The 11,844-nt window shown below is 38.6% G+C and overlaps 1 protein-coding gene across 1 annotated transcript in view; it reads left to right on the forward strand.

Annotated features, from left to right (window-relative positions):
• The window catches only part of CCDC60 (coiled-coil domain containing 60), a 49,156-nt gene extending 37,312 nt beyond the window's left edge, over positions 1 to 11,844 (forward strand). Inside the window, exons 7-14 of the mRNA XM_051634279.1 lie at positions 923 to 1,013; positions 2,786 to 3,005; positions 4,252 to 4,327; positions 4,919 to 5,011; positions 5,436 to 5,546; positions 7,407 to 7,535; positions 9,573 to 9,762; positions 11,133 to 11,844. Coding sequence (XP_051490239.1) covers positions 923 to 1,013; positions 2,786 to 3,005; positions 4,252 to 4,327; positions 4,919 to 5,011; positions 5,436 to 5,546; positions 7,407 to 7,535; positions 9,573 to 9,762; positions 11,133 to 11,207 — 985 coding nt within the window. The 3' untranslated portion in view covers positions 11,208 to 11,844. The remainder of the gene's footprint in view (positions 1 to 922; positions 1,014 to 2,785; positions 3,006 to 4,251; positions 4,328 to 4,918; positions 5,012 to 5,435; positions 5,547 to 7,406; positions 7,536 to 9,572; positions 9,763 to 11,132) is intronic.

Here is an 11,844-nt window from a genome sequence, read left to right on the forward strand (position 1 = left end):
GTAAAAGAAACATTGCTTTTGAACTTCTATACTGTTTAAAGTAAATATTAATTTAAGTTTCCAACACTCTTAGTCAATATAATCACATTGACATAACATGTGTTTGAATTATTCATGAGTGTTTAGTAAAAGGGTAAACAGTTTATGCTCTGGCTTGCAGGTCAGAGCTCTTCAAAGCTGTTCTGTTTTCTCTGTGTATTCTCAGTCAATACACACTGAGCCTCTGTATAACAGAGGTGGCAGAGTAGCATTATATAGAATTAGCCTGATAAACTGGAGAGAAGAATCAATCCAGTATGTACTGTGGATGAGTTTTTCACCCCTTTACATATAAGGACCAACCAATAGACTGGGATAAAAGAAACAGTTTGTCAGCAAGTCTCACAGATGCAGTAGAGTATAAATGCATAGGGCTCTGAATTCATTCCCAGGTTCTAACATAGTGCAATCTCTTGTTGTGTACTTCCTTCAATTCTCTGTTGCTGTCTCTAAACATCACCCCTCAATGTCATTTGAACTGCATACACTCATACTTCCTTACACAGCAACCATGAAAAGTTAGGCATACATTTGGGTATACATGGTCTCCATCTGAACAAAAAGAGTTTTTGATGTGCTGAAGGAAGCAAACTTAGAACACTAATATGCTTTGTAAAACCTTTGATTATGTGAGAAATCAAATTATAAATGAGACCACCTCAGCAGTGACATGTTATGCCACAGCTGCCAGTACTGCAGCTTCCACATTTACCTTTGTCAACATGATCTAAAATCTAAATTTTTGGACCAGTGTAGGTCCTTGTTTAGCCAATAGTGTAACAAATCAAACTTGTAGGAACCTGCTGTTATTTCTATTCATGAAATCTTGCTATAAAATCCAGACTCTCAAAATGGAAAAACGTATTAAATTGTTTTCAATTAGGAACCCTGGTGGTCATAAGAAAACAGTGGAAGAAAAGGAAGAGGAAAAGTTAGCGACATACCTGTGGGATCTCTTTACTACAAACACAAAGGTAACTTCCTTGTAAATGTCTTCCTTTTTGTTGCTTAATTGAACTCTGTGATACACATTTTCTGCTCTGGATCTTGTGACTGCAGAGTACTTGTCTTTAGGTTTTGAATAATGACAATTTGATACTAGGAAATAGGAAGAGCAGGATATAGCTGATTGAAACTTTGACATGGTCTTATTACTAAGTATTGATGTGAGAAGAATTAAATATTCAGATAAAACACAACTAGCATCTTGTTTGCGTTTGCCCCCCTTTTTATGACCCAGAGTCGTGTAGCAATACTTGTTCACACAAATAGGTCTTTTTCAGTCAAATGTGGATTTCAGACTGGTATCCTGGAGAACTTATTCTGGTCATGATTTGTTTGGTTGAATTTTTTACACAGAATTTAAAACTAAATTTGGAAACAAATGCCGTAAGAAAACAGGATTCACTTGCCGCATTCCAAGTAAAGCCAAGGAAAGGAGAAAACAAGTAATTAAGATAAAAGCATTTTAAAAGAAAAATAAAGTTAATACCTGAGAGGAAACTGGACACTGGAAAATTATCTAACACTTGGTTACTCTTTTACTACTTTCCTGAAACCACTGAAAGATTTTCTTTTTGAAACTGCTGAAGTGACTGGATGAAAGTGAAGGGGAATTGAGTGAAGGTTAAGAGGTTAACTAGGAGAACTCAGTAAAGAACCAGTGGGTTTCTCACTCTGTAGCACATCTTACATTTTAATCTTCAGCAGTTTGCTTAAGCTTTTTGTTCCATGCTTTGCCCCCTACAAGGCTAAATTAAACAGGTTTTGTGACGTGTTTTTAGAACTCCAAGTAGGGCACTTATAGAAATAGGAGCTGTTGTTAAAGGCAGGCTATTTGCTTGTTATGTGTCAACACCTGCAGTTCATACTCTCATGATGTAATCATAAAGTGGTTCAATAGAAGATTCGGATTTCTGTTGGGGAATAAGCAGCAAAAGTTGTGAAACTTGTAAATGACAAAGATTGTGGTTTTATGCAAATATTCTTCCTGCTGTTAGCAAACGGAGGGAAAGTTAGCAAGTCATAAATGAGTGTTTTTTCTGAATAAAAGGCTTTCTGATTTTTCCATAACCTCTGACGAATTCTCTGAAGTCAATGAACATGAGCAGAAGAAATTGAAGTACATGTCAGTCTTGATGTGTCTTTTAGCATTTACACTGTTGAGGTATTTTTTTCCCCTCCATGAATTAGTGACAATTTCCTTTCTGTCATTTACCCTAATAGTACTTGAACACCACTCTGCATATTTTATATGAAACTTCTAGTCAAAATTTTGAGTCCCTTCAAGGACTCTTGCTTTATACTAGGTATTGTTCTGATTATCAAGCCTGCAGAATTCAGTCTGCTTTCAGACTTTACACTCCTGACACATGAAATTCATTTGCCAGGTTATTGGGTACTAGGAGGAGACCTGAACATTTATCAGACTTGTTTGACCTATTCTTCTCTGCACATGAGAAGGCTGCTCTGTAACCCAACCCTCTTTGCAGCTGCAGTGTTTACAGATGAGCTTAATCTGCTGGCATTGACACTAGAGCAGAGGAGTATTGGAGAAGAATAACAAAATGAAGGAGGTCATACCTAAGGAATCACTAGCTTGTTTGAAGTCACTGGAAAAATATCTCTGAGGTTACAAGAGATCCAGAAACATCTAATTTTAGAATTAGTTACAGAAATATGATTCTTCGTTGTCAAATTGCTGTGGAAAGCCTTTCTTTCTAATAATTTTTTCTTCTATGCACAGAAATTTCTCCGGAAGGCACGATACAGTCCACTTAAAAGGAAGATAAAGAGGACACCTACTCAAGATATCTCTCCACATAGCAGTCGGTCATCTCTCTGTGCTAAATCCCTTTGTGGCAGTGAAACTTCCACTGTATTTTGCTCTGAAGACAATACCGAGATTAATGAGGCTGATTTTATGACTAAGTCAGTACAAGCTAAAGAGCAAAAACTTTTCCCCTGTAAGTTACTTTTCTTGACTGCCAATTTTGATTTACTTTCTGTGTTGCTAGGGAGAACCTATGTCAAAGACATTGCTAGATTTACCAGTGTATTTCTCTTCAGGCATGTGGAACTTAGTACAAGTCTCTGTGCCCTCCTCATGATCAAATTGATTTAAAGACAATATAATTCCATGTGAATATTGAGAGTTTTAATTAATATTCAGTTACAGCAGTTGTATAGTCAGACTGTCATCCACATCTATAAGGCTCAACAGATGGTGAGAACAGTGAAACTGTTCTGCCATAACCAACTGATCCACTAAATATATAACTGTCTAATTTAGGGAGTTGTGTTTAACTTGGGGGTTTCTTATTCTGTATTTCTCCAGCTCATCCATCAGTGATTACCTGTGCCTGATAGAACTGATAGAATAGTGTATCTGTTAGCTCTGCAATACATTTCAGTACAAATCTAAGTAATTTTAATTCTTTGCCTTCCTTCTAAGTAAAGCTGGACCAGAAAAGCACATTAGCATTTAGTACTGCTAATTACCTTTTAATTTATATTTATGTTGTCATTATTAGGCTGACATGCTCTGCTAGACTTGAAATTACCACTCCGGAAGGAGCTCTTGGAGTAATTTGGGATAGTTTGTGAATGCTGAGTAACTATCAAAAAAGCAAGAACCACCCTAAGAATGAAGTGGAAGACAAAGAGGAAAACATGTTATGCAAAAATACAAATGTTTTGTATGTGCCTCTTCAGTTCCAGTCCTTCCAATTCAGACAGACTGATATTAGGAATAGTAAAGTCTGGGGAAAAAAAAGGTGATGAAGTATGTTAGAGATGCAGAATAGCTTCTATGTGAGAACCAATTAATTAGAGTAGATCTCTTCAGTGCAGAAAAGAAACAGCTGAATACAAGGATCTGTAATATCATGGAGTGCACAGGAAAAAGTGATAAGAGACGGGCTGGTCACAAGTTCCTGTGACACCAGATCAATGACACACCAAATTTTTGCAGAAAGAGCAGTTTATGTTTTCAAAAGTGATTTAATAAATGGGTTGCTTTTGTATTTGGGTACCTATCTTGAAACCTCTTTAAAAAGCTGCTTTTTGGAAGAAACTTTGCTCTTTAGGATTTGTAAACACCAGGTTTCTTTAGGATGTCTCATTCAGGCCAGCATCTGTGAAATCCTCTCCACACAGAGGAGGAATGTGCTATTGAGTTGACATGCTTTTATAGTTTATTTTTTTTATCAGCCCTACAGATAATACAAAAGGCGTCAAAAGGTTTCCATAGACAAGATGATGCGGTTAAGAAGACTGAACTGCAGTGGTACGTTACCTGATGGGTTTCTGAATGACTGGCAGAAGCAGCTCATCAGCACAGAGTTTATGCTTTTTAAATCTTTTATCCTCCCCTGAACAACTGAATTCACCATTCGATGAATTCAGATGACATTTACATTTTTTGGCATGGGTGGCAGAATAGCCCATTTCACTGCTGTGCAAGCAGTGTGTATTTTCTGGAAAATACCTCATGAATTTTTCCTTTGGAAGCAGAAGAGATCTTATGCTTCAGCAGCTTTGTAGAAAAAAACAATGTTCTACCTTATTCCTGTAGAATTGTTTCTGTTTCTACCATTGGATTTTTCAGCTAAGCTTACAGTAGCTGTGTTCCCTCATTTCTCAGTTCTGTCATGGTTTTCACAGCTGTAAGACCAACACGACCAACCATTCTTACAATTAGATTTTGCTGAAGCATTTCTTCCCTGGAGTTGAGGTCAAGGGAAATGTTGTACCTGGATAGCTCCAGCAAGTCTGTAGTATTAAGACTGTTTTATCAGCACTTGTAGATTTATTTATTTTTTTCATGTTCTGGAGAAGGCATCTTTTACATTATTTTAAATCTTGTTGTGTCTTACAGTCTGCCAGCAGTTCAGAGGAATTACAAGGCAAAGGGGCCATTCAGTAACAACCAAGAGAATCTATCAGGGAAGCAGAGGCCTGGAAATCAGAGGTAAGGGTACAAATCTGCTTTTGAAGCACATTATATGCTGTTATAAACTCTATGTATGGAAAGTATTTGGCATGCAAATGTCAGAATTTTATTTCATGAGCCCAGAGCAAGCCAGTGAAACCTTGCAGAACCTGTAGTACATGCCAACGCAATGCAAAGACACTTTCCTGGAAGGATATGATTGGAAGAAAGATGGTAAAAATCCAAATTTGTTATAACCTATCATTTCTTATCCATCAATTTTTTTCATAAGCTTGGTAAATAAAAACATTGTATATTTTATTAAATTTGAGTTTTAGTGGGAATAAGGACAACCCAAAATTTATGTGGGTTCACATTGCTGTATGTTCTGAGCACCACAGGTGCTTACCACAAAGTGGTCACCATAGGATGCTAGTTCCAGTTTTCTCTGTTCTATTTGCAGCTCTTTCATTAAAGGCAAATCAAACTTGTGTGCCGATATGAGGCAGAAGTTCACAGAAGTAAGTGAAGAAGCAGCTGCTGGTTTACATGATACTCTAGAGAGTCTTGAGAGGTAGGAGAAGACCATATATTCTTAAAACACTACACACCTTGCTGCTGACCAGATTGAGAACTTGTCTTCAGGCCTTTTAAAGATGCATTTATATGGACTGAAGTGAAAATAACTATACAGGGAGGATGAGAAAAAGTTTTATGACTGCCAGTGTACAAAAAATTTTGCAGATTCAATATTTGCAGCGGTTTTCTGGATTTTTTAATGACTTTTCAGAAATTGTTTTGCTGAAACATGCAGCAGCATCCTCAGCAGCCCTGAGGAGAAGGACTTGGGGGTGGTAGTAGATGAGAAATTTGGCATGAGCCACCACTGTGTGCTGGAGCCCAGAGGGCCAAATGTGTCCTAATCTGCATCAAAAGAAGTGTGGCCAGCAGGGCCAGGGAGGGGATTCTGCCCCTCTGCTTTGGCCAGGCCCCACCTGGAATACTGTGTACAGTTCTGGTGCCCTCAGCACAAGAAAGATATGGACCTGTTGGAAAGGGTCCAGAGAAGGGCCACCAAGATGATCAAAGGCCTGGAGCACCTCTGCTGTGAAGATGGGCTGAGAGAGTTGGGGCTGTTCAGTCTAGAGAAGAGAAGGCTCCAGGGGAGACCTTAGAGCACCTTCCAGTGCCTGAAGGGGCTAAAGGAAAGCTGGGGAGGGGCTTTTCATCAGAGAAGATAGTGATAGGATAAGGGATAATGGTTTTAAACTGAAAGAGGGGAGGTTGAAGTTAGATGTTAAGAAGAAATTCTTCACTCTGAGAGTGTTGAGGAACTGGAATGGGTTGCCCAGGGAGGTTGTTGATGCCCCATCCCTGGAGGTTCTTAAGGCCAGGTTGGACTTCAGAATCAAAACGCTTAAAGTGAAATTCAACCTCCATATCTATCAGTTATCCATTGCTTAAAACCAAACAGAACAACTGCAGTTATTTAGGGTAAAATAATATTTAAAATACAACAGAAGAGAGGTAGAACAGAGTGCCTGAGCCAGAATTTTGACCTAGAGACTGGGCTTCTGAATGCATTCCTATAAGACATACTACTGTGCTAGAACAAAAACATCTGCTCTTCATTGCAATAAATTACTTAAAATACATTGTGCCAAACTGAGGTTTCATCTCCAAAATGCTGTTCAAACAGAGTATGCTTGTGTGGCTGTAGGGAGAGTGGTAAAATAACTGCAAGGATTAAGTTTCTATCTGACTTGTCATACTGCAAGATGCTGGAATGATTACTTCCCTATGCAGTCACAGTAGCTGGTCAGGGAAGAAAATAAGGACCCAGCTCCAGATAAGCAAAACTCTGGGGACAAGAAAAAAATAAATGTAAAGTACAAAACAGAACTGAAGAACGGAAAAAAGGAGGAAGAGGCAGTGGGTGTGGTACAGAAAACTGTGCCTATAACACCCATCTGAGCAGCAATATACAGAAGGATCTGAGGTCTGGTGCTTACAGAAACAAAAGAATGAGCACAATCATCACAGATTAAAGTTTCTGGGTGAAAGGAAGACTATTGCAGGCTTTGGCTGGTCAACAAGGTAGAAATGTCACTGATCTAGGAAAAGGTCTTGAGAGAGGACATTGCGAGTGTTACTGTGAGAAGAGTCAAATTTATGTTGAATAACACAGAGTTCTCTTATTTTGGTGAAAATGACTACAATGTCTAAAGTAAATATATCCAATAGATATAATCATTAAGGTTGGAAGGGACCTTAAAGATCATCAAGTTCCAACCCCTCTGCCACGAGCAGGGAACTCTACCACTAGATCAGGTTGCACAAAACCTCATCCATCTATGCAGAAGTATGCTAATGTTTAAAACACAGCTTTAACTTCTAGGGGTTGTTTTTTGGTGTTTTTTTTTTTTTTTTGTAGGACGCAGGAAGAACGATGTTGGGAAAAATTTGAGGCTTTGAAACACTTGATGGATTTTAGAAAAGACATGGAAAGAGTAAGAGAGGTGGGCAAAAGAGCTGAAAAAGAACACGAAGATGAAGTAAACTGGTAAGGATGCACAGAAACCCTTAGTTCATGTGAGATGGTCAAGGTTACAGAATTCTGTCTTTAGAACAAAAAGATTTTTTTCTTTTTCTCCTGAAAGCAAAGTATCACTAGAAAGCATTGACTCAGTTGCTGGAAAGGCTTTTCAAACAGGTAGCAACAAAAATAGAGAGATCATCTCTAGGAGCAGATCTTGGCCTGCTCAACAAACAGGTTAATTTGAAATGGTAAGAAAGGGGTTAAAGAAGAGTTCCTTTCCAGTGATATCTGGCAAAAAACAGTCCTGGCATTTGTATACCTTCCCCAGTGTGCAGCTTTATAGAAGAATTCTGCCAGGAAGTATGTAAAACACTGTATCCCAAAGATACGAGGTACTGTGTAAGTGTGCAGGGGTTAGTTCACAGGTACTGTGAACCTTCACAGTACCAAAACTGATGGCAAAGGAGACTTTAGCTGGGCATCCATGTTAAAAATATTTCCCTGACAATATTTCTGAATTGCACATGGATAATAGAAGGGCAAGTAGAACAATCATATAAATGCTCCCCAGTACAGCAATTCTGCAGATGGCTGATGTTTTATGTTTGAAAGGAAATTATCTATATCCAGTGATCAGCCTCCAGATACACACCCTACTTACAGTTCTGCTAGAAGAAGCCTTAATTTGGAGAAAGCTCCATGACTATAAAGGAGATTACACCAATATGGCTTTTTACTTCTGCCCCCTATGCTAGGATAGTGTGGAAGTCCACTGTTATATCATGGGAGAATTGTGCTTTCATAGTGAGGAGGCTGCCTTGCTTTGACTATGCAAGCACAGTTAGACCAGTATAGCTTTCTGTGCCAGGTGTGAGAAGAGTGAATTCTCTGACAAGGGTGGACAACCCCCTTGTGGAAACACAAGTCATGACAAAGAAGCTGCTTTCACCAAACCACTTGTTTCGGTTGTGATAGGCTGTGTTCTCCCACACTTTAGCAAACACTGCCTTGCCAAGAGAGCTGGATCACAGTAGGAACCCTTTACTAGCATCTGCTGTCTTCCCTTATGAAGTGAGGAAATAACAAAAATAATATAAAATTTAAACAGTGCAATATAAGAATACAGTAAACACATTTTCCTTTAAAAAAGAAAAACAACAAACCAAACATCTTAAGGCATGGAAAGGCCTTTGTGTGACACAATCATGGTAACTGGGTAATCTAGCTAATAAGGAGCTGGCTATTTACTAGCAGTGCACTCCTGAGTGTGGAAGTGGCCCTACTGAAGAAGAGACCTTAAATGTTTTCCTTTTTACTGGTTTAAGGTGAAAATTCCTCATCCTTCTCCTGTTGTCCCAGTAAGATCCTAAATTGGAGGGAGGCAGCACTTCCTGCTGATGTGCTGCCAAATCCTCAGCACTTTGCAATGGAAGCCATAGCATGCACAGTTTAGAAAGGTTTGGGAACATGGGAGCATTAGTCTCCAGGACTGTCAAAGCAGTACTGGAAAACTTACACAGATCTTTTAAAATAAAGGCAGTCTTTTCAGAAGAGTTTTGTTTATATATCATTTATTTATTGTAATGTGTCGTTCTCCTTCTGAATCTCTATTCAAAGTGAATGCTTAAGACTGTGCATTACAGTGCACTTAATGAAATTTATGTGTGCACATAGAGAGATGATAGCACAGGGAAAAGAGATAGTAAAGAGAATCAGAAAGTGTGTCAGATTGCACAGATTGCACTTGAAAATCCATAGAGGCTAAATAAAATATAGATGAAGAGGACAAATATGTAGTGAAACATAGAAACATTTGTTAGGATATCATAATTTGTTTTCATACACAAGTTTGTCATCCAATCTTTAAATGAAGAGTGAAGCTCTTCCACATTATTCACTCAAGATTATACCAGGTATTGCATTCCCTAAAGAGCTGTTTTTTCTGTGGAAGCTGTGGAGGTGGTGAAGTGGCAGAAATGCCAGGCAAACCCTGAGTTATTAATCAGACAGGCTTTTGTTCCCATGGCTTCTCTTTTACTGTTGTTCTTCTTTCTGCTAAAGGTTTCCTTTATTGCTTGCCAGACTCCCAGAGTCTGTGAAGAGTGACCGTTATGTACAGAAAATCTTAAAGAAACTGGAAAAATTTGGCATGAATCCTGACTTGGAAATTGATCCAGACATCTTTCTTAAGACTCTGGGTGATCTACAGGAATGGGAGCTGTGTTGTCCAGAAATTGCTGCAGCTGTGGAGGTGAGCTGAGTCCACTTCTTGATCCTCTGAGTGATGAGGGTGGAGAGAGCAGGAACCTATGGGTGAAATTCATGTAGTGGAAAGCTACCAGATGAAATAATTACGGGTATTGCTCAATGAAGATGCTACTATTCACCTTTTACAAGGCACTTCAAACTCCACAGAAGATAGATGTTATGACAAGCATTGGATTACTAATCAGTATAATTTTGGTTTTATGTCACTGTTGGATTTGTTTACTGCCACAGTGAAAGTGACATCTGTCATAAGTTGTTAGGATACTTGAAGAGAAGCATGAACTTTTTGTGCCCTGAAAAGGCATGTCATTCCCAGTATTACATCTATGAGTTACTCAAGTAATATATTACATCTCTGACCCAGGAACTCTGCAGATGTCTTTGTTTTGCTTCAGCAACATCAAAAAAAAAATCTGCTTCTCAAATCTTAAGTTAGGCTCAACTCTTGTAGTTCTAGAAGCCACTGGCGGAAGAGGAAGGACACAAAGGGAAGAGAATACTTTTAGAACGTACATTGCTATGTAGTCTAACCACGTAACTAACTTTAACGAAATGGCAATGATGCCACCTTGTGTTTTTTGTTCTCATCACAGTTACTTCCCCTATTCTTACAAGACCAACAGAAATCTCTGAGAGGCAGCAGGTTACTGCTGTGCATCTTAAATACATTGTTATCATGCCTTACACAGGCAAAGATTTAGCATCCAACGTGTTGAGATCAGGCTACCTGTATTTTCTTGATACATTATAAAAGAGCCGTTTTGTCTTATGCCCTAATTAACATAGTCCCTAGCTAGAGAGACAGCTTTGCCTTATAGTTCAGTATCTAAATCTCTGTTGCTTATGTTTTTTTAGATCTTTAGCATAGTTGAATCTCCTGTCTGCTTATTTCTACATCTTTCAAAAACAGCCACAGAGGAAGGAGGACCTTGGTGGTCCTTCTGACTGGTGTACATACAGGAAGCTCACATTTTAGCAGCAAGACCAGCATCACTGAGTATGACCTGGCTGATACTGGTGGGAATCCAGATGAGGTTCCTATTTAACTTCAAGTTGTTTTAATGTGTACACTGCAACAATAGATAGGAGACAGCTGCAAGTTTAAAACACAAAGACTTGACTTGCACAGGTTTGGGATATAAACTTCAGTGAAGATGGTTGAGTTTTAACTTATTATAGAGCATATCCAGCTGTTCTGAAAGTTGTATTAAAAATGTTTTGGTGATATAAAGCACTATACTAACTTTGCAGAAGCCATTACATTTGTTCTGCTGTCACAATAGTCATATTTTCCCATGTTGTCCCTCTTACACATAAATCAAAAGCTCAAGAAAGGGGACCTTTGTGTTTCAGTTTGTACGTGGAAGTATTGTGAAGATGCCAGAAGAGGATTTCAGAGAGTGGTTTCAGACACGACTGACTTCCTGAGTGCAAAGTCCTCCAGCTGTTAAGCAAACAGCCTGATGAGATGGTTTTCCAGATGCAACTGAGTTAAAACAGAGAACTGCTGCCTGTTGAGATCCCCTCAAGGTTAACTTCAGGAAGTCCCACTGACCACTCTTGCACAACTGAAATTTGTCCCTCCACAGTGCTGACCATAGCTGGCCATAGAAAATAAAAGCTACATCCTGTTGCTCATTCCTCCTTGATGATGTCTTGGACTCACCGTCAAATTTCAATCTCATCTAACCATGTAGGATGAAGACCAAGGTTCTAATCACAGGTCAGGTCACTTCTTCAGACATTCCTTTAACAATACATGCAGTATAACAAGCATCTATTCAGTACAGATATAAATGCTATTCATACTAAATAGCATTGTCTCTGCTCTTCATTTTAGATCTCCTTCCTAAAATAATATCCCAAGCATAGGGTAGTTATAAGCTTTAAGACAATGCTGTTGTTGCAATAATTATTTTTTGTCATTAAGATATGTAATTGTTGCATTGAGTTTATTCTGTAGTTGTTCTGTGATTAATGGTTAATTCTTACCTTATTAAAATTAATATTGAAAAACCAAGCATCCTTAGATGCATTTCCCAGGTTTCCACCTGAAGATGGTTTT

This window comes from Apus apus, chromosome 16 (assembly GCF_020740795.1).
Source record: "Apus apus isolate bApuApu2 chromosome 16, bApuApu2.pri.cur, whole genome shotgun sequence".
Lineage (NCBI taxonomy): Eukaryota > Metazoa > Chordata > Aves > Apodiformes > Apodidae > Apus > Apus apus.